The sequence below is a fragment of the Ascaphus truei genome, chromosome 18, assembly GCF_040206685.1.
Source record: "Ascaphus truei isolate aAscTru1 chromosome 18, aAscTru1.hap1, whole genome shotgun sequence".
NCBI classification, from domain to species: domain Eukaryota; kingdom Metazoa; phylum Chordata; class Amphibia; order Anura; family Ascaphidae; genus Ascaphus; species Ascaphus truei.
The window spans coordinates 26,669,198-26,690,917 of NC_134500.1; the positions used below are offsets into that span (position 1 = coordinate 26,669,198).

Genomic DNA, 21,720 nt, shown 5'->3' on the forward strand with positions numbered 1-21,720 from the left:
CCCTCGGTAACCCTCCCTCACATTGGGACCCCCCTCAGTGGCCCTCCCTCACATTGGGACCCCCCCGGTGGCCCTCCCTCACATTGGGACCCCCCTCGGTGGCCCTCCCTCACATTGGGACCCCCCCGGTGGCCCTCCCTCACATTGGGACCCCCTCAGTGGCCCTCCCTCACATTGGGACCCCCCTCGGTAACCCTCCCTCACATTGGGACCCCCCTCAGTAACCCTCCCTCACATTGGGACCCCCCTCAGTAACCCTCCCTCACATTGGGACCCCCCCCGGTGGCCCTCCCTCATATTGGGACCCCCCTCGGTAACCCTCCCTCACATTGGGACCCCCTCGGTAACCCTCCCTCACATTGGGACCCCCCTCGGTGGCCCTCCCTCACATTGGGACCCCCCTCACATTGGGACCCCCCCTCGGTGGCCCTCCCTCACATTGGGACCCCCCTCGGTGGCCCTCCCTCACATTGGGACCCCCCTCACATTGGGACCCCCCCTCGGTGGCCCTCCCTCACATTGGGACCCCCTCGGTGGCCCTCCCTCACATTGGGACCCCCCTCACATTGGGACCCCCCCTCGGTGGCCCTCCCTCCCCTGCTGATGACTCTGCTTCTCTCGCCTGTTTAGTTTGCGGCTGTGCTGACGGTCACAGGATGAGTTGTAACACGGATTAGCCCCAGGGGTAGTAAAGTCTGAGCCAGGAGGCTGCCTCCCAGCCCTCAAAACAACCGCAGCTTGTCCCTGCCCCCTCCACTTGTTTATTTTAGGGTTTTATAATTACTGGTATTAATCCTGCATGGGAAGTAGTTCAACTTCTTTAACCCATTGTGCGCCTTGTGGCTGACACCATGTTGAATACATTGCCACTCCCCCCACAGAGTTGCTGTACTTTGCTATAGAAACTGTTGCGTGCCTGGTCCGCACATCATGGTCAGCGTCCCAGCAGCTGATGCTCCGACAGAACCTCCTTGACCTTGTCCAGGATGGTGTCCACCTCTGCCATGGCACCAAGCCCTGTGGGACACAACAAGTGACCGGTCACCTTCCCTGCCACCAAGAAGCTGCTACTGTGACGATCCACTCAAAGGGTCAGCAGGATAGGCTGGAGTACCAATCAAAGAGCATTTATCTGACCCCTGACCCTTTCATATCCTGTTCCAGGTCAAGCTAGTATTCAAGGGCATAAGGCCACGTCCATAGTCCGCGTGACGCGAACAAAAGGCCGCACCTCAATGAGGCAGGCCATGGAGCGCGCGATAGAGCGTGCGACAGTGCGGTAGACTTTTGGCGAGACTATTTTTTTATTTGTGCAACAAAAAAAGGGGCAAAGAGAGAAAAACACTAAGTCTCAATTCAATAACATACATAAAAAAGACTAAATAACACTTACATATGAAAGTAGCATCATGTACATCCAATCATCCACACATCCATTAGGAGACCCCCACGGGGAACAGATGATGGGGTCCCACAATCCACGGTACTGAATCATGCTGGAACCCGATCTGGTTCTCGCTGCAAGATGGCAGAAGCTGTGGATATGGTTGGAGTTCACTTCCTCGTGGAGACAGGGGGATGATGGTAGCTATAGGACGTCCGGCGTCACGTGGCTACCTGATGACTTCACCTCTACGCGTTTCGCGTCATATGACGCTTCATCAGGGGGTTGGTCTTATTGATCCTACGGCCGGTCTTAAATAGCAAAAGGGTTTTAACCCACAGCCAATAAGGATCTCAATCGGATGCAGAATAAAGCCTTCCAATTAGTGTAATCATAAGAAATGCTACGCTACAAAAAAACATAACCATGCACAAACCTTGGCTAACTAAGACAATGCACATATAATAACAAAACAAGACAAAACAAACCAAGATACCTTACTCTCAAACGATAGAGGCTGAGTATTACTGATATGCATTTTTTATTTTTAAGTGTTAATGAAATACACACATGGATATAAACATACATATATTATATACATATACACAGTGTTCGACAAACCTATACATTTGCTCGCCCCGGGCGAGTGGATTTAACATCGTGGCGAGCTAGTATTGGCCCAAGCAGCACATGTTTGGTACTAGGTGGCGAGTAGATTTTTTTGTGTGGCGAGTAGATTTTTTGGTGATTTGTCGACCACTGCATATACACACACAGACACATAACTAAGCAAGATGACAAATTGTTGTAAGCTAATAAACAGACCAAAAGCAATAATATCATCATGAAATGAATACAAAAAAATCCTAAAGATCTGATGACATATCAACATATATAGGTATATACATATGAGTGCATATCATTAAACTTTCAGATCTATAATTATCTGGTGTCCACACGTTGGGTAAGCAGCATATCCTATTTTAGGAGTGGGGCCAATTCTATTAACTCATTCAGTCCCCCCCCCCCCTACTGGTGCTTTGCTACCCAACGTGTATATCCAATCAAGCCCTAAAGTTCTCCTCACTAGAACATTTAAAAACTTTAACCCACAACAGTTTCTGGATGACCTTACCAACTGCCCATGGCACAGAATCGATTTAATTCCAGACCCTGATTCTGCGCTCGACTATTTCCAATCCGAGTTCTTAAAACTCTGCGATACCCATGCTCCACTACGCAAAATAAGGGTACGGGGGGCCCACCTTCCATGGGTTACAACTGACCTTATTGCACTCTACCAGCTCAGGGATACCTTGTGGAAAAGCTACAAAGTAACTGGCACTACCAAGGATCTCAATCACTACAGATGCATGCGGAACATGTGCACAAGGCAAACAAGGCATGCAAAAGCACAATATTACTCTGACAATCTCCACCAAAATACAACAAACCCAGCTAACTTCTGGAAGGTTATCAACAATATATTCCAGCCTCCTAACCATCAACAACCAAGTAATATCACTAAGGGGGATATTACTCTGACAGACCCCACTGACATTGCAAATGCATTCAATGATTACTTTGTGGGGTGCGCCACTAACTTATTAGCAAAACGCAGCCCAAACCACAAACCTGAATCTCATCCTGGGAGTACCCCTATAGTCCAACCCCCTCCCAACACTGCCCACAATTTTCAATTTGGCCCAGTATCTGAAGAGGAGATTATACAAGCGCTCCTCAAACTAAAACTTAGCAGCCAATGTGGACCTGACTTACTACAATCTAGGTTCCTACGACTTGGTGCCCCAGCCATTGCCAAACCAATTGCGTCCATAGTCAACTCTATCCTGTCTGCAGGCCATATCCCTAAGACCTGGAAAACTGCCAGAGTTGTCCCAATCTTCAAAAGTGGGGACAAAAACACTGTCTCAAACTACAGGCCAATCTCACTTCTCCCAATTCTATCCAAAGTCATGGAAAAATGTGTCCACTCCCAATTAAGCGATTTCTATACCAAGACAAATTTCCCTAGCCAATTCTAATCTGGGTTTCGTCCCAAACACTCCACTGTAACTACCCTGCTAAAAGTTTGCAATGAAATCCAGTGTGGAATGGAACGGGGACAACTCACTGGTGCAGCATTCCTAGATTTTGCAAAGGCTTTTGACACAGTTGATCATGCTATCCTGCTCAAGAAACTCCAGAGCTCTGGAATAGGGAAGCTTGCTTTAAACTGGTTTCAATCCTACCTATCAGGAAGATCCCAACATGTGTCCATCTCAGGCTCTAACTCCAACCCCCTGGATATCACCTGTGGTGTCCCGCAAGGCTCTGTTCTGGGGCCCCTACTCTTCTCAGTGTTCATTAATGATCTTCCCACAGCTTGTAAGGAAGCCTCAATACACATGTATGCAGATGACACAATCCTATATGCACACAGCCATAGCCTCTCTAACCTTCAACACATACTTCAGTCTGACTTTTTGAGACTCGAAAACTGGATTTCCCAAAACAAACTGTTTTTAAACACTGATAAGACTGTAACAATGGTATTCGGGACCAAGACTAAATTTTTAAAGCTTCCAGTGACTGAGCTCCTGATTAGAACCAACGCTAACACCACCCTAACTCCTGTTACTAGTTTTAAATACCTGGGCTTATGGTTTGACTCCCACTTAACATTCGGGATGCACATTGATATCCTGACAACCAAGACCTATGCCAAACTAGGGGCACTTTACAGGAACAAATCCTCCCTAAGTCTCCTGGTCAGAAAGCGTATCGCACAGCAGATGCTAATGCCAATTATTGACTATGGAGACATAGTATACGGCTCGGCACCTCAAACCCACCTTAGAAAACTTGACACCCTCTACAATTCAATTTGTCGGTTTGTTCTCCAATGCAACTACAACACACATCACTGCGATATGCTCAAAGAACTAGATTGGTCATCACTCGAGTCTAGGCGCAAAGTTCACCTTTCCTGTCTTGCCTTTAAATTCTTCATGGGCAAGCTACCCAGCTATCTGAACAAGCTCCTCACCCCTACCACATGCAGCACTTATCACCTGAGATCAGACTCCAAAAGACTGTTCATGGTCCCAAGGCTCAACAAAGTATCCGGACGTCCACCTTCTAATACCGTGCACCCCAAAACTGGAACAACCTACCAAAGACGCTCACATCCACCACCAGTTTAAGTTCTTTCAAATCTAAGGGTGTCTCACATTTTAATCTGGTCTGTAACTGTTTCATACGCCCATAATATATATTTTCTTTAACTGTGCACGCAATGTCTTGTATATAATGTATACCCTGTTCATTTATGTAACTGTATTTGTAACCATGTATTATTTGTTTTACTCTGTGCCCAGGACATACTTGAAAACGAGAGGTAACTCTCAATGTATTACTTCCTGGTAAAATATTTTATAAATAAATAAATATATCCAGAACTGCTCTCTTTGGAGGAGTTTCAACTCTCTGTCCCCTCTTCTAGGATCTCTTAGAACCACCTCATACCCCTAAAGTGTCATCCATCGGGTTTACCTTGGTGATGGGTCAAAAAGAGCTGTGATAGATTGTGTATCTTTTTACCCTTTTTCAAAAAGGTTGATGTCAATTCACACCTTGATTATCAGAGCAACCACTCGCGCCAATCCTTAATTAACATTCCATACGGCCAACTACTCCGAGTTCGTAGGACTTGCTCACAGGTATTAGACTTTCGAACAATCTGGAGTGATAGCCAAGAGGTTCATCAATAGAATTGATTGATAAATCGATTTAAGAAAAGTAGAGAGACTATCCTAGGGAACATCTTTTGATCCCCAAAAAGAACCACATAAAATATATAACAGGAGATAAAAGTGGAGATACAGCACTATTTATCACAGGGTTCTGTAAACAGGAAATTATAATTGTCAGAATTCTGCAAAAACATTGGGGTGTCCTCCAAATGGACCCCATTTTGCAAGATAGGATTGCATCAAAACCGAAAATAGCTTTAAGGAAAGCCAAAATCTCAAAAATCTATTGGCTCTGAGTGTTTTGAAAAAGGACACATCCAACATACCTCACTCAGTGTGGGAACTTTTTACAGAAACCCAAAGGGAACTATACACGTGGCAAATGCGTGGTATGTCCATATAGGTCACGCGATAAACGTATATGTGCTATAAAAAGGTAAAGAACACCAAATCACACAATTTATCAATTGCCTTACAAACTTTGTGGTTTATTATATGTGCATTGTCTTAGTTAGCCAAGGTTTGTGCATGGTTATGTTTTTTTGTAGCGTAGCATTTCTTATGATTACACTAAATGGAAGGCTTTATTCTGCAGCCGATTGAGATCCTTATTGGCTGTGGGTTAAAACCCTTTTGCTATTTAAGACCGGCCGTAGGATCATTAAAACCAACCCCCTGATGAAGCGTCATATGACGCGAAACGCGTAGAGGCGAAGTCATCAGGTAGCCACGTGACACCGGACGTCCTATAGCTACCATCATCCCCCTGTCTCCACGAGGAAGTGAACTCCAACCATATCCACAGCTTCTGCCATCTTGCAGCGAGAACCAGATCGGGTTCCAGCATGATTCAGTACCGTGGATTGTGGGACCCCATCATCTGTTCCCCGTGGTGGTCTCCTAATGGATGTGTGGATGATTGGATGTACATGATGCTACTTTCATATGTAAGTGTTATTTAGCCTATTTTATACATTTTATTGAATTGAGACTTATTGTGTTTTTCTCTTTTTGCCCCTTTTTTGTTGTATATGTTCCAGTCTAACTCCGCTGATCACAGGAGAGCAGGAGAGGGGTCGCCACCAATTCTGGGATTGAAGGGGACTATTTTGGGACAGCGTGCACTTTTCTTTGTATTTTTTTTATTTGTTCGCGCGGTGGGTGGGTCACGTGGGCGGTTTAGCCAATGAGGGCGAACCGTACGTGACATCACGGCCCCACCTCCTCATCGCACACGTCATAGGACTCCTACAGGCCACGTATCGCTTCTCTTACAGGCGCGAGACCCCATGTGTTCCGTCGCGCCTACTATATCCGAGGCCTAGATACCTATAGGGGCGTAACACCCGTATAAGTAAACTGGCACACGATGCCAATGTGTGTCAGCGTGTCCATGCCCAAATCTGTACCATCATTCTATACATCAGTCTGCATAGACTGTGACCAGTGTGTTAATGTGTGTACGTCAGCGTCTATATGCAGCGGGCGTGTCTGTATGCAGTGCGTCAGCGTCTATATGCAGCGGGCGTGTCTGTATGCAGTGCGTCAGCGTCTATATGCAGCGGGCGTGTCTGTATGCAGTGGGAGTGTCTGTATGCAGTGCGGCCTGTGTATCTGTGCAGTGCGTCAGCGTCTGTATGCAGCGGGCGTGTCTGTATGCAGTGCGTCAGCGTCTATATGCAGCGGGCGTGTCTGTATGCAGTGCGGCCTGTGTATCTGTGCAGTGCGTCAGCGTCTGTATGCAGCGGGCGTGTCTGTATGCAGTGCGTCAGCGTCTATATGCAGCGGGCGTGTCTGTATGCAGTGCGGCCTGTGTATCTGTGCAGTGCATCAGCGTCTGTATGCAGCGGGCGTGTCTGTATGCAGTGCGTCAGCGTCTATATGCAGCGGGCGTGTCTGTATGCAGTCCGGCCTGTGTATCTGTGCAGTGCGTCAGCGTCTGTATGCAGCGGGCGTGTCTGTATGCAGTGCGTGCCTGTGTATCTGTGCAGTGCGTCAGCGTCTGTATGCAGTGCGTGCCTGTGTATCTGTGCAGTGCGTCTGTGCGCCTATGTATGTATGTGTCAGTATGTGTGTCAGTATGTGTGATGATAGAGAGGATTTGGCCCGGGATTAAAGGGGTTACACCCCATTTGGCCACCCTCTACTCTCACCTGGGAAGCAAGGGGTTAACTGGACTGAGGTCCAGTAATGTGTTTTGCCTTGCTTCACTATTCAAATGTTTATTCCCCTGTGTAAATGTATTGTGGTATCCTGGTGTTTGCACTCACACGTACACTAGGGTTGATGCGGGAGAGAAGGGGTTAATGTTAAAATGGTGATCATAGCCCTTTGTGTAATTTTCCCGCCTTTTCAGGCTCCATTTTGCAGCCGTCCAAAGGTCGCCATTGAGCCTCCATGCGTTCTAATGGCAGAAGTAGCGGTTTTGGACCTGTTTTCCAGCGACGACCAGCAGGTGATGTCCGAGAGGAGGAGCGGCGGTTTCCCATTGTAAGTCAATGGGCTCATTGACTTCAATGGAGATTCCTCAACGCCGGCCTCGAGGAACAGGCTGGCAGCCATCCAAACCGCAGACCGCAAAAGCGGATACAATGTCTTTTAAAAGAGTTTAATCACTTTGGTCAAGTTCAACGACAATTGGCGTGGGAATCTTGGGTTCTAGGGCCCCTGGGAATAAAGTTCTTTTTGTCCCTAACCCCTAGGAACCCCCCACACACGATCCACACCGGGTCCGGAAATGAGGGACCCCCGTAAAGGGTCGAGCGGAGAAGGAGGGTCGCACCATTAAATCCAATGGCGACGGGCGCCATGCATTGTCAATGGCGGCGCCGGCCATTGATTCCAATGGGGAAAAGCCGCATGGCGAAAAAACAACTAAGTGTGAAATGTTGAAATGTGTAAGTCCATATCTCCGGTTCTGGAAGGACCAGAGGGATGAGATTTGGGTGACATATAGCCAAGGTTCCGGCTTTAATGCATGCCCATTCCCAGCCCCCTCAGACCAACCAGACGGAGTGTGGACGGAGGTAAAGATTTGTGAATTTTCTCATAGACGTCAATGGCGGCGGTTCCTCCATTGAAAGTCTATGGCGGGAAACTCCATTGACTACAACGGCGGAGTTGCTCCATTGAAACCCACGGCGGCGGAGCCCGTTGTTTTCAATGGGGATTTAGTGAAACGCTGAGATTTCTTTTTAGCGGAGATTTTTATAATAAAATATGAAACAGTTTATGTGATATTTGTATAACTCCGGTTCCATAGGTCGCAGCAGGCTGAAAGTTGGACCCTATAGTGTACCACTTCCGGCATTAAGGTCTGGAAAGTTTGGACCCGCTGGACCTACCAGAACCAGGTATTTTAATATGTGTAGGTATTAAAATGTATATGGGGTTTAGGTCTGCTCTGAAAACTGCAGACTCCTTCTGCTATGTTAATAGGCAGGAAGAGCATCCTGCAAAGAATTAACATAGCCCGGTGATCAAAAAGGTAACTGCCCTAATTGTTTATACTGGTGGCAAGAACAAAGGGGCTGAGTGGTTTTAAGTGTGATACTTCACACTTACAATGGAAGCCAAAATCTGCTTCAAAGAGATTTGTGCTAGACAGCTCGGCGCCTAGCGTGTAAGAGAAGGGGGTAAATGGTATAAAAGTCAGAGTCACCCCTTACTCAAGTGTTCCTTCATGTGCCTTCATGAGCTGCATGTATTGCTGTGATGTCAACTGAATTATGGAAGAAATGGCCCATCCTGTATCCTGATGGCTTTCTTGTCCTAACCTTTAAGTAAGTGTCAATATTTTGTCTGTTATTTGTATAATCTCGTGTGTTCACCTTTTTCAAGGAATAAATTATATTTTATCATATCTAAGTCTCGTCCGGTTCAACCCAGTTATATCTTTGGTGGTGTATTATTAATAGCCTGTCACAAAGCTCCCGTCACAGTATGTATGTCAGTATGTGTGTCAGTATGTGTGTCAGTGATCGTGTGTATATGCTCTGTGTGTTATTAATTCTTTGCGTGTTATTAAACCTGCGTGTTATTATACCGCTCTGTGTTATTATATATCTCTGCGTGTTATTATACCGCTCTGTGTGTTATTAAACCTGCGTGTTATTATACCGCTCTGTGTGTTATTAAACCTGCGTGTTATTATACCGCTCTGTGTGTTATTAAATCTGCGTGTTATTATACCGCTCTGTGTTATTATATATCTCTGCGTGTTATTATACCGCTCTGTGTGTTATTAAACCTGCGTGTTATTATACCGCTCTGTGTGTTATTAAACCTGCGTGTTATTATACCGCTCTGTGTTATTATATATCTCTGCGTGTTATTATACCGCTCTGTGTTATTATATCTCTCTGCGTGTTATTATATCTCTCTGCGTGTTATTATACCGCTCTGTGTGTTATTACATATCTCTGCGTGTTATTATATCTTTGCGTGTTATTAAACCGCTCTGTGTGTTATTATATATCTCTGCGTGTTATTATATTGTTATTATATCTCTCTGCGTGTTATTAAACCTGCGTGTTATTAAACCTGCGTGTTGTTATATCTCTGCATGTTATTATATGTCTCTGCGTGTTATTAAACCTGCGTGTTGTTATATCTCTGCATGTTATTATATGTCTCTGCGTGTTATTAAACCTGCGTGTTATTATATCTCTGCATGTTATTATATGTCTCTGCGTGTTATTCTACTGCTCTGCGTGTTATTATATCTCTGCGTGTTATTATATTGTTGTTATAAAGCTCTGCGTCCAATTTAAGGCAAAAAGTGAAAAGAATTTTTTTTTATCCATTCCACGGTTTCACATTTGCTGAGACTGTGGGATGGAAACTCCAGGCCAAAGTTTACAGCGGTTCTGGTTTTCATTCACCTGCCCTCCCAATTGAGAAAGAGGAATATATTGCAGTTAGTTTGGCTGCTTCAGTCTCTCTCTTAGAGCCTGGAGGCTGGGAGGCTGCTGCTCCCCAGGATCCAGTTAGGGGTAGACGCCCCCCCTCCCCCACGTATTGCAGCAACAGAGAATCTATTGGGACGCTGTCCCCATCTGACAGTTAAGGACTGAATGTTATCTCTGTGTTATATTAAGTTGGTAACTGGCTTACCCAGCCAACATTGCAGATAGGGATATGCTGCGAGTTAGACTCGTGACAGGAGTAGATGTTTATTTTTATGATTTCTTTTGTTTCTTAAAGTGACAGTGTTTAAAATGTTTAGTGTCACTAATGGAAAAATAAACCGTTGAGGGCTGAGTGCCCCTTGTGTGTATACACGTGTTTGTCCCCCTTTTCTACAAATTAAACCCTAGAAGACTGTCGCGCAGAGCCTGGGCAAACGGCAGCGCTACAAGAAGGGAGCCATTTGCCACAGTTGTTATACTACTCTGCATTGTTGTACCGCTCCGCGTGTGGTTGCACCGCTCCGCGTGTCTCTCGGCGTGTTATTACGCCTCTCGGCGTGCGCTGGCAGTTAGGGGTGGAACACTCCTGACCTGTGTCACCGCATGCGAGCCTCTTGGCCACGCAGGGAATCTCCGTGCAGCCAAAACCCCGGAGCTGCGCGGTTTGCTGGGCTGTGATTGGATGCTCCCACATCGCGGTATTCATGGCTGGGCAGAACAGCAATGGCTTCTTTAAATCCCACGCACGGACCACGCAGGTCTGCAAACAAGAATGGGGTGGGAGGTTTAGCGCTGTAATATACAGAGATGTGTTATACACAGATATATAGCACTGACATATACAGAGGGGGCGGAAGGCTCGGTGGCCAGTGAGATAGGGTCCAGCTGGTGGGGGGGGGTACAGTTCGGTGACGGGTGAGAGAATGTCTGGCCGGAGGTACGGCTCGGGGGGGGGCACAGTTCGGGGTTGGATGAGAGAGGGAAAGGACAAGGGGGGGGGCATGGCTCGGGGACGAGTGAGAGAATCCGGCCGGCGGGGGGTTTCCACGGTGCGGGGGCACGTGAGAGAGGGTCCGGCTGGGGGGGCACAGCTCGGGGGGGCGGGGGAAGACAGGGTCCAGCCAGGGGGGCACAGCTTGTGGGCGGGTGAGAGAGGTTCCAGCTGGGGGGGCACGGCACAGGGGTTGGGTGAGAGAGGGGGCGCACGGCTCTTACCAGGAGGTTGTCACAGATGCCACTGGCGATTTTCCCCAAGGTGTTGGCATCGAGGGGAGCGAGGAGCAGGAGGTGAGCCCAGCGCCGGAGATCAATGTGTAACACAGGGTCCGAGCGCCGCGTCCACATCTGAAATAAAAAAAAGCAGGAGGGGGGGGGGAGGAGGAGAAAAGAGAGAGGGGCGAGAGAGAGGAGAGGGGCGAGAGAGAGGAGAGAACATTTTTAGCCACCTGGCCACGGGGGCACAATGACGTAGTAGCTACATTACCCCCTCCCCAATACTCTTACACCGAGACCCCCTCCCCGATACCCTTACACCGAGACCCCCTCCCCGATACCCTTACACCGAGACCCCCTCCCTGATACCCTTACACAAACCCCCTCCCTGATACCCTTACACCGAGACCCCCTCCCCGATACCCTTACACCGAGACCCCCTCCCCGATACCCTTACACCGAGACCCCCTCCCCGATACCCTTACACCGAGACCCCCTCCCTGATACCCTTATACAGACCCCCTCCCTGATACCCTTACACCGAGACCCCCTCCCCGATACCCTTACACCGATACCCCCTCCCCGATACCCTTACACCGATACCCCCTCCCCGATACCCTTACACCGAGACCCCTCCCCGATACCCTTACACCGAGACCCCCTCCCCGATACCCTTCCATTTATTGTATTATAATTTACCGGCTGTGAGATGGCGGGGCGTACCGGCTGTGAGACGCGGGGCGTACCGGCTGTGAGACGGCGGAGCGTACCGGCTGTGAGATGGCGGGGCGTACCGGCTGTGAGATGGCGGGGCGTACCGGCTGTGAGACGGCGGGGTGTACCGGCTGTGAGAAGGCGGCGCGTATCGGCTGTGAGACGGCGGGGCGTACCGGCTGTGAGATGGCGGGGCGTACCGGCTGTGAGAAGGCGGCGCGTATCGGCTGTGAGACGGCGGGGCGTACCGGCTGTGAGACGGCGGGGCGTACCGGCTGTGAGACGGCGGGGCGTACCGGCTGTGAGACGGCGGGACGTACCGGCTGTGAGACGGCGGCGCGTACCGGCTGTGAGACGGCGGGACGTACCGGCTGTGAGACGGCAGCGCGTACCGGCTGCGAGATGGCGGGGCGTACCGGCTGCGAGATGGCGGGGCGTACCGGCTGCGAGATGGCGGGGCGTACCGGCTGCGAGATGGCGGGGCGTACCGGCTGTGAGATGGCGGGGCGTACCGGCTGCGAGATGGCGGGACGTACCGGCTGTGAGATGGCGGGACGTACCGGCTGTGAGATGGCGGGGCGTACCGGCTGTGAGATGGCGGGGCGTACCGGCTGTGAGACGGCGGGGCGTACCGGCTGTGAGATGGCGGGGCGTACCGGCTGTGAGATGGCGGGGCGTACCGGCTGTGAGATGGCGGGGCGTACCGGCTGTGAGATGGCGGGACGTACCGGCTGTGAGATGGCGGGGAGTACCGGCTGTGAGACGGCGGGGCGTACCGGCTGTGAGACGGCGGGGCGTACCGGCTGTGAGATGGCGGGGCGTACCGGCTGTGAGATGGCGGGGCGTACCGGCTGTGAGATGGCGGGACGTACCGGCTGTGAGATGGCGGGGAGTACCGGCTGTGAGATGGCGGGGCGTACCGGCTGTGAGATGGCGGGGAGTACCGGCTGTGAGATGGCGGGGAGTACCGGCTGTGAGATGGCGGGGCGTACCGGCTGTGAGATGGCGGGGCGTACCGGCTGTGAGACGGCGGGGCGTACCGGCTGTGAGATGGCGGGACGTACCGGCTGTGAGATGGCGGGACGTACCGGCTGTGAGACGGCGGGGCGTACCGGCTGTGAGACGGCGGGACGTACCGGCTGTGAGATGGCGGGACGTACCGGCTGTGAGATGGCGGGGCGTACCGGCTGTGAGTCGGCGGCACGGGACAGATATATAATCTGTGGTCAGACTCGGCGCAGTCTCAGTCCTGCTCACTTTCGTATACAGGTTAATGATCTCCCAAAATCAATGGAGAAATTCACCGATTCATTCAGCCATCACATGCGTGTTGTATGCAGATAACGTGACCATTTTATCTCCGACCCCAGTAAGGCTCAGGAAGCCACCTAACCTTGCCAGGAAGCCACCTAACCTTGCCAGGAAGCCACGGCACATTATAGGCCCTGCAGGTGAACTTAAGAAAGGACAAATATTAGTATTTTTCAGAAGAAACCTAAATAAAACCGACACTCAAAACTTAAATTCTACCTAGGTAGCCAGTGAATGACGCCCACTATACATCTCACCGGAGGTTACACCAGAGCACCACTATCTCCTAACCGGAGGCTACACCAGAGCACTACCATCTCCTCACCGGAGGCTACACCATAGCGCCACCATCTCCTCACCGGAGGCTACACCAGAGCACCACCATCTCCTCACCGGAAGCTACACCAGAGCACCACCATCTCCTGACCAGAGCACCACCATCTCCTCACCGGAAGCTACACCAGAGCACCACCATCTCCTCACCGGAGGCTACACCAGAACACCACCATCTCCTCACCGGAGGCTACACCAGAGCACCACCCTCTCCTCACGGGAGGTTACACCAGAGCGTCACCATCTCCTCACCAGAACCTACACTAGAGCGCCAACATCTCATCACAGGAAGCTACACCAGAGTGTCACCGTCTCCTCATTGGAGGGTACACCAGAGTGTCACCGTCTCCTCATTGGAGGGTACACCAGAGTGTCACCGTCTCCTCATTGGAGGGTACACCAGAGTGTCACCGTCTCCTCATTGGAGGGTACACCAGAGCACCACCAGCCATCCGGCTCATTCACATGACGTGACCAGGCCCTGGATGTCGGAAACACATTAAGGGCGCTTCCATCAAAATCGGTCAGCCCAACCACCCCCAGAAAACAAACTGGTGCCCATGACACACCTGGTACATCATAAGAGCATCAGGCGTGCCAGGGGACCGTGCCAGGTACGGAATCAGGGAGCTGTATAGATCGGGAGTATTAAGATAGCAATAAAGATTACACAAGAGAACTCTATTACAGAAAGCAACGTCCGGCTTCCGCCCTGTATAGCCAACCAAGGCTATTTTAGATCCAAAAATCTTTTTTTATGTAATGGGAAGCTTCTAATTTGAAAGAAATTACAAGCGAAAGAAATATATATATATATGCATTCTTTATTGTCACAGTGCTTAACTTTAATTGCCTAGCCATCCCATTCATTAATAACAATTGCAAACAGATGTTTCTCTTTCTCTGTTGAAGTCAGTCTTCGTCACTGTGCCGCGGTGTGCGTTCTCGTGGAAGCAGAGGCCTCAACGTTTGCCAGCGGTGAGGAGGCCACAGGATGTGAGTGGCGTGTGCGTGTAGGAGCCCAAGAGAAACGGGTCCAAAAGCATTACTGTCGAAACTGTGTCCGTGATGGTCACCTTCTACCCACACGTGACCACTTGGAACTTTGACGTATCTGTTCTTGTGTCCCATTGTCTTTACAATGTCTCCTTGAAGAGCAATCACTCGTTTAATGATCTTCTGTTCTGCGTTCTTTGGAGATATTAAAGACACGACGTCCCCGCGCTGGACTTCGTAATTCCTAATGCTCCATCGGTTTAAAAGAACTACATCGGATGAAGTTCTTCCACCTGGATTCAAGGAAGGCTGCATTGAAACGCCTTCCACTCTTGCGATACATGCCACTCGATCAAGAAAAGTCACGGTGACCGGAACAGCCACAAAAAAGCCACTTACAAATGCTCGGATATATCTTCTTCCATGCAACTGTGCCATACTCTGTCTCTCTCTGAGGCAGGCGCTCGGGCCCTTCCTGATTTCTCCTTTGCTATGCTGCTGCTTCCCAACAAATCTTCTGTATTGGAGTGAGGTCCAGGGCCTGGCACTGACCCGAACTTATGCTGAGAGACTGGCAGAGGGGAGAGAGAGCGAGAGAGAGGTACTGGCAGAGGGGAGAGGGAGCGAGAGAGAGGTACTGGCAGAGGGGAGAGAGAGCGAGAGAGAGGTACTGGCAGAGGGGAGAGAGAGCGAGAGAGAGGTACTGGCAGAGGGGAGAGAGAGCGAGAGAGAGGTACTGGCAGAGGGGAGAGAGAGCGGGAGAGAGGTACTGGCAGAGGGGAGAGAGAGCGGGAGAGAGGTACTGGCAGAGGGGAGAGAGAGCGGGAGAGAGGTACTGGCAGAGGGGAGAGAGAGCGGGAGAGAGGTACTGGCAGAGGGGAGAGAGAGCGAGAGAGAGGTACTGGCAGAGGGGAGAGAGAGCGAGAGAGAGGTACTGGCAGAGGGGAGAGAGCGAGAGACTGGCAGAGGGGAGAGAGAGCGAGAGACTGGCAGAGGGGAGAGAGAGCGAGAGACTGGCAGAGGGGAGAGAGAGCGAGAGACTGGCAGAGGGGAGAGAGAGCGACTGGCACCCCATCCCGCTAGCGAGCCCCTCACCCCCTCCCGCTAACGAGACCCTCACCCCCTCACCTCCTCCCGCTAACGAGCCCCTCACCCCCTCCCGCTAACGAGCCCCTCTCCACTTCCCACTACCGAGCCCCACAACCCTTCCCGCTAACGAGCCCCTCACCCCCTCCCGCTAACGAGCCCCTCACCCCCTCCCGCTAACGAGCCCCTCACCCCCTCCCGCTAACGAGCCCCTCACCCCCTCCCGCTAACGAGCCCCTCACCCCCTCCCGCTAACGAGCCCCTCAACCCCTCACCCCCTCCCACTGACGAGCCCCTCACCCCCTCCCGCTGACGAGCCCCTCACCCCCTCCCGCTAACGAGCCCCTCACCCCCTCCCGCTGACGAGCCCCTCACCCCCTCCCGCTGACGAGCCCCTCACCCCCTCCCGCTGACGAGCCCCTCACCCCCTCCCGCTGACGAGCCCCTCACCCCCTCCCGCTGACGAGCCCCTCACCCCCTCCCGCTGACGAGCCCCTCACCCCCTCCCGCTGACGAGCCCCTCACCCCCTCCCGCTGACGAGCCCCTCACCCCCTCCCGCTGACGAGCCCCTCACCCCCTCCCGCTAACGAGCCCCTCACCCCCTCCCGCTAACGAGCCCCTCACCCCCTCCCGCTAACGAGCCCCTCACCCCCTCCCGCTAACGAGCCCCTCACCCCCTCCCGCTAACAAGCCCCTCACCCCCTCCCGCTAACGAGCCCCTCAACCCCTCATGCTCCTCACCCCCTCCCGCTGACGAGCCCCTCACCCCCTCCCGCTGACGAGCCCCTCACCCCCTCCCGCTGACGAGCCCCTCACCCCCTCCCGCTGACGAGCCCCTCACCCCCTCCCGCTGACGAGCCCCTCACCCCCTCCCGCTGACGAGCCCCTCACCCCCTCCCGCTGACGAGCCCCTCACCCCCTCCCGCTGACGAGCCCCTCACCTCCCACTCGTCACAGTCGCTGTATACAGGTGCCGGGATCTCCTGCACCCGGTAGAAGTGTTTTGCTCTCTCCGTGGTCACCACCTGAACCTCCAGCTGTGGGAGGAAGAGTAAGGTCAGCATGAAAACACCGCAGAGCGCGCCGACCGCAGAGCGCGCCGACCGCAGAGTGCGCCCGACTGCCGACCGTGCCAACCGCAGAGTGCGCCCGACTGCCGACCGCAGAGCGCGCCAACCGCAGAGTGTACCCGACAGCCGATCGCGTCAGCCGCAGAGTGCGCCCGACTGCCGACCGTGCCAACCGCAGAGTGCGCCCGACTGCCGACCGCAGAGCGCGCCAACCGCAGAGTGTACCCGACAGCCGATCGCGTCAACCGCAGAGTGTGCCCGACTGCCGACCGCAGAGCACACCGACCGCCAAGCACGCAACGTGTGATCGCCAATCACAGAGGGTGTGAAAGGGTGTGACGTGTGACCGCCGTACGAGTGTGTGACGTGTGACTGCTGTATGCAAAGCGCCAGACCGCCGTACGCCGAGCGTGCGCCGTGTGACCGCTGTCCGCAAAAAGCGCGACGTGTGACCGCTGTCCGCAAAAAGTGCGACGTGTGACCGCTGTCCGCAAAAAGTGCGACGTGTGACCGCTGTCCGCAAAGAGCGCGACCGCTGTCCGCAAAAAGTGCGACGTGTGACCGCTGTCCGCAAAGAGCGCGACCGCTGTCCGCAAAAAGCGCGACCGCTGTCCGCAAAAAGCGCGACCGCTGTCCGCAGAGCGGGAGACGTGTGACCGCCGTACGCAGGTCACTTGTGGGGCGAAATGGAGCACCTAAAATGAGCGTATCATATATTAGACATTGTGATTATATATAGAATTAGATCAGTGTATGTTAGCATGTTGAAGCCGTAACGTTGCCATGTAACCGAAACGTTACATACGTGTAGCAGAAACTCGCGAGCCTGGAATGTGAAGGTGAGTTACGGCCGTTACATCAGCCTGACAAGAGCATCTTTACAAAGTCCCAATATTAGTAGGATAATAAAGATGGCTGTAAAATACTCGTAGCTAATCAGTCTGGAATAGGCGAGGCGTTTCGGAGCAGAGATTGATGGTGTGAGCAGCCACCGCACAAGGATGTCTGGGAAATAAAAATAGGGAGACGTTGTTCTGCCATCAATGTCTAAAACAGGGGGGGCACAAACTGGGGGCGCAAGAATCCCCCACGCCCTTCCCCAAGGCATTTAAAGTTAATGCCAGGGGTGGCGTGAAGCCTCTAACATCCCTTACCTGCTGTCAGCCGGCTCTTCGGTGACACGTCGCCATGGCAACGCAGCGTCAAAAGATGCAGCGGGATGATGTGACGTGTCGCCATGGCAACGCGCGTGAAATGACGCTGCGGGGTCACGTGATGTCACATGACCCGCGGCGTCATTCGACACCGGGGCGTAGGAGAGGGGCGCCAACACTGGAGCTGCGAGGCAGGGGGGGGGGGGGGGGGGAGGGGCGCAGGTCAAAAACTTTGCACACCCCGGGTCTAAAAGATAACGGCTGAAGATGAAAACATGGTTTCTTGCTGCCTGTTAATTGCTATGTATAATCTGTCTGGTAGTGAGAAAAAGGTGAAACTGCCCCAGATTCACTGAAATGATAGGAAAAGGGTAATAAAAAAACCAAGCTAAAGAAATTAAGAATCATAACAACAACTTTAGTTATATAGCATGTTATTCTCCGAATGGGACGCAGCCCTTCAGTTACACAAAGGGAAAAAGAAGAAAACATTAAGATTATAAATGTGACCAAACACAGGGAAAGATACAGTACAGGGGGGGGGGGGCGCAAGGAGTGGGGGAAAGCCAGCAGAGGGGCACAGGGGAAAATGATTGCGCCCCCCTGCAGAACTGTATCTTTTCTCTCTTACCTTGATTCAGACGTCCTGGCGTCATGTTGTCATGGCAACGTGACGTCACATGACCCCGCGGCATCATCTGACGCCACGGTGCCATGGCGACGCGTCACCAGGAGCATCTGAATCAAGGTAAGTAAGGTTTACAGAGGCCCTGCAGCTCCCCCGGCATTAATTGAAATGCCTTTGGGAAGCGCGTGCGAGGCCTCTGTAACCCCCGCGCCCCCCCCCCAGCAAGCCTCGCACCCCCCCCCGGGGGGCGTGCCCCCCCACTTTGCGCACCGCTGCAGTACAGGATGGGACGGGGCTGTAACTATTAAATGCTGGACAGGTTGTGGGTCGGTAATGAAATGCCTGGGTAAGCAGGTCGGCCCTGAGCCTGTTATAGATGCCCAGAGGGGGGCCGCTCGAACTGAACGAGACAGACTGTTCCAGAGAGTGGGAGCGGCGTGGCTAAAAGCTCGGGCGCCACAGGAAGTCACGGGGGTTCTGGGAACTGTTAGGAGAACGGTCAGGCGTCCTACACCCGCAGGACAAGGGATCCTCCTTTGGAGGGGGATCCAGTGCTTAATCCTGGCTATGTTGTTTATGTGGAAGAATGAAGAGTTGATCACGACTGACACCTGATGATTACGGGTCAAGTCGCAGTCAAGAACAACGCCAAGATTCTGCACACGGACATTATTATGCAAAGAAGTATGGAGAGATGCATGCTGGGTATTGCGTAAAGAAACACAAACACAAGTTCCCTAATGAATAAACTCTCAGTAAATGGTGCGATGAAAATGAGTAGAAATAAAAACCTTTTAATAGTATAAAATATTGTAATGAGGGACTTGGTATTTATAGTTCCATGGCCAATCCCTTTAACCACATACATATAACATTTAGCATATATATAAATGCTTATTTATCTGCCTCCTTATTTTGTACCCTATGTAATCCATATATCTACTTCCAATGGAATGTCATTAATATGATCCTTGGAACTTCAGTGCTGGCCCAGTTTCTCACGGCTAAATGGGTCCAATATATGGCATTGATATCTTTCAAGAAAATACTCAGTCACCGAGTGTTCCTTTTTTGTGTTTCTATTAGTATATATTTACCCCTATTTGTACCACAGTATATCACTATATTTTATAATAATACTAGGCTGATGTGGGTGTTTTCCCGTCTTTCCCCTTACCTCATTATTATTGCGTAAAGAAGTATGGAGAGATGAATGGTGGGTATTACCCAAAGAGACAGGAAAAGGGATGAATGGGTTCGAAACCGACATGGGGCATCACAAGGGGAAGACATTACAATGGCGTCGGGCCGGACATATCGCAGGAAGAAGTGACCGGCGTTGGGTAAGGATGGAACTCGACTGGATCCCAAGAGAGATTAAAAGACCAAGACGTCCAAAGTAAGAATGGGAGGATGGGGATGAGGGAATGTGTGGGAGAAGAGAGGCTGGAGCCGCAGGACCTGGGGGATCATTGGTGGCAGCAGCAGCGAATAAGAGGGAGGCCTGAGAGTTTTGGCATGCACAGATATACAGCGGTGCCGAGTATGACTCACCCCTGGAATGCGCAAGAGTCCGGACACGAGGAGGGGCAGTTTCAGAGCGGCCACACTGCCCGTGACTCCCACCAGCACCCGTGCTCCAGGAGTTGGGGGGGAGGCCGGGGTCCCAGGAGCCGGCGTGGGGACTGTGGCCCCTTCCTGCTCTGGGTCAGTGTCCCCAGAGACTATGTCCATCACAGGAACCTCTGTAGAAGGAGAACACAGACTTGCTAATAAAGCTGAAATCCAACATAGCCGACCAAAAACCAACCCGGCATAAACAATGTAACAAATCCAATTGGCTTCCTTAAACTCATGTAACTGTGCTAAAAGCAAAGATTGGACTGCTTTTACATGCTGCATTTCTTCGAGGTGCTATGAGTGGGGAGGGGGGGAGTGTTGGTCAATCAAGTGATTTATTTCCCCTTATCCCCCGTCCTTATCAGAGACAATACAGATAAGGGGAGAGGGGGCTTTGCCTGTGCAAACTCTTGTTGAACACACAGAGACGTCAGACACAATAGAGCAGCGCGAGGAAATCAGCCCCCTCCCAAGTCTCAGCTCCCCGTGTTCCTATAATAACTTTAATAAGGATTTAATACTTATAGGGGGCAGATTTGGGTAAAAAGGCGTCAGTCACCCAGATGTATCCCCTTAACCCTGTCACTGCCATTAGTACACTTTGCCCCTAGGAGGGACTGACCCCTTAACCCTGTCACTACCATTAGTACACTTTGCCCCTAGGAGGGACTGACCCCTTAACCCTGTCACTGCCATTAGTACACTTTGCCCCTAGGAAGGACTGACCCCTTAACCCTGTCACTGCCATTAGTACACTTTGCCCCTAGGAGGGACTGACCACTTAACCCTGTCACTGTCATTAGTACACATTGCCCCTAGGAGGGACTGACCCTTTAAAGCCAGCTACACACCTCTAGGACTAGAATCCTCTATTGAGTAAAATTAAAAAAAGCCAGACATCTAGCAGTTACTAGAGGGACACAGAGAGAAATAGAAGGGCAATATATACGTCTATAGGATCCTCCCTACAGGAACACTGTGGGAGAAGGAAGTACAGCTGTATAGAGTGCAAGCTCCCCGGGTCAGGGCTCCGGAGAGGATCTTATATCCCTTTGTTTGTATTTGATTTTGCACAGAACAGAAATCAGCGGCAGTGCTATAGACAAATACTAACAATAATAACAATATATACATAATACTAATACAGATAAAGTATGAATAATAATATCATTAGCAGTAATACTAATAACACTCCTAGTAATAATAAAGTGCATGTGTCTACCCGTGACGTCACTGATACATAACATACACAGACTGATACAGTCCCAGTAAGGAGACAAGGCCTGGAGACGAACCCCGGGACCACCTGACACCGGAGCTCCGAATCTGCCGCAGGAAACTACACCTCCCGGCAGCCTGTGCGGCCAAAACTACACCTCCCGGCATCCTGTGCGGCAAAAACTACACCTCCCGGCATCCTGTGCGACCAAAACTACACCTCCCGGCATCCTGTGCGGCCAAAACTACACCTCCCGACAGCCTGTGCGGCCAAAACTACACCTCCCTGCATACTGTGCGGCCAAAACTACACCTCCCGGCATCCTGT

At 51.5% G+C, this 21,720-nt stretch overlaps 2 protein-coding genes across 4 annotated transcripts; both read right to left on the bottom strand.

Annotated features, from left to right (window-relative positions):
- Window positions 1-607: 607 nt before the first annotated feature.
- On the bottom strand, window positions 608-21,576 carry PPCDC (phosphopantothenoylcysteine decarboxylase). Of its 3 annotated transcripts, none has more exons than XM_075575915.1 (6): window positions 21,470-21,576; window positions 20,109-20,299; window positions 16,644-16,739; window positions 11,265-11,393; window positions 10,641-10,809; window positions 608-1,017 (listed from the first exon to the last, which is right to left on the bottom strand). In XM_075575915.1, exons 1-6 carry the CDS (start codon window positions 21,558-21,560, stop codon window positions 935-937), a joined length of 759 nt encoding a protein of 252 aa, XP_075432030.1. In that variant the 5' UTR covers window positions 21,561-21,576; the 3' UTR covers window positions 608-934. The 3 variants fall into 3 exon arrangements, with proteins under 3 accessions (XP_075432030.1, XP_075432031.1, XP_075432032.1); XM_075575916.1 differs by having other exon boundaries at window positions 609-1,017; window positions 21,397-21,545; XM_075575917.1 differs by having other exon boundaries at window positions 610-1,017; window positions 21,424-21,554.
- IMMP2L (inner mitochondrial membrane peptidase subunit 2) lies at window positions 14,428-15,186 on the bottom strand. Its single transcript, XM_075575918.1, has one exon. It carries the CDS (start codon window positions 15,051-15,053, stop codon window positions 14,532-14,534), a length of 522 nt encoding a protein of 173 aa, XP_075432033.1. The 5' UTR covers window positions 15,054-15,186; the 3' UTR covers window positions 14,428-14,531.
- Window positions 21,577-21,720: the final 144 nt, after the last annotated feature.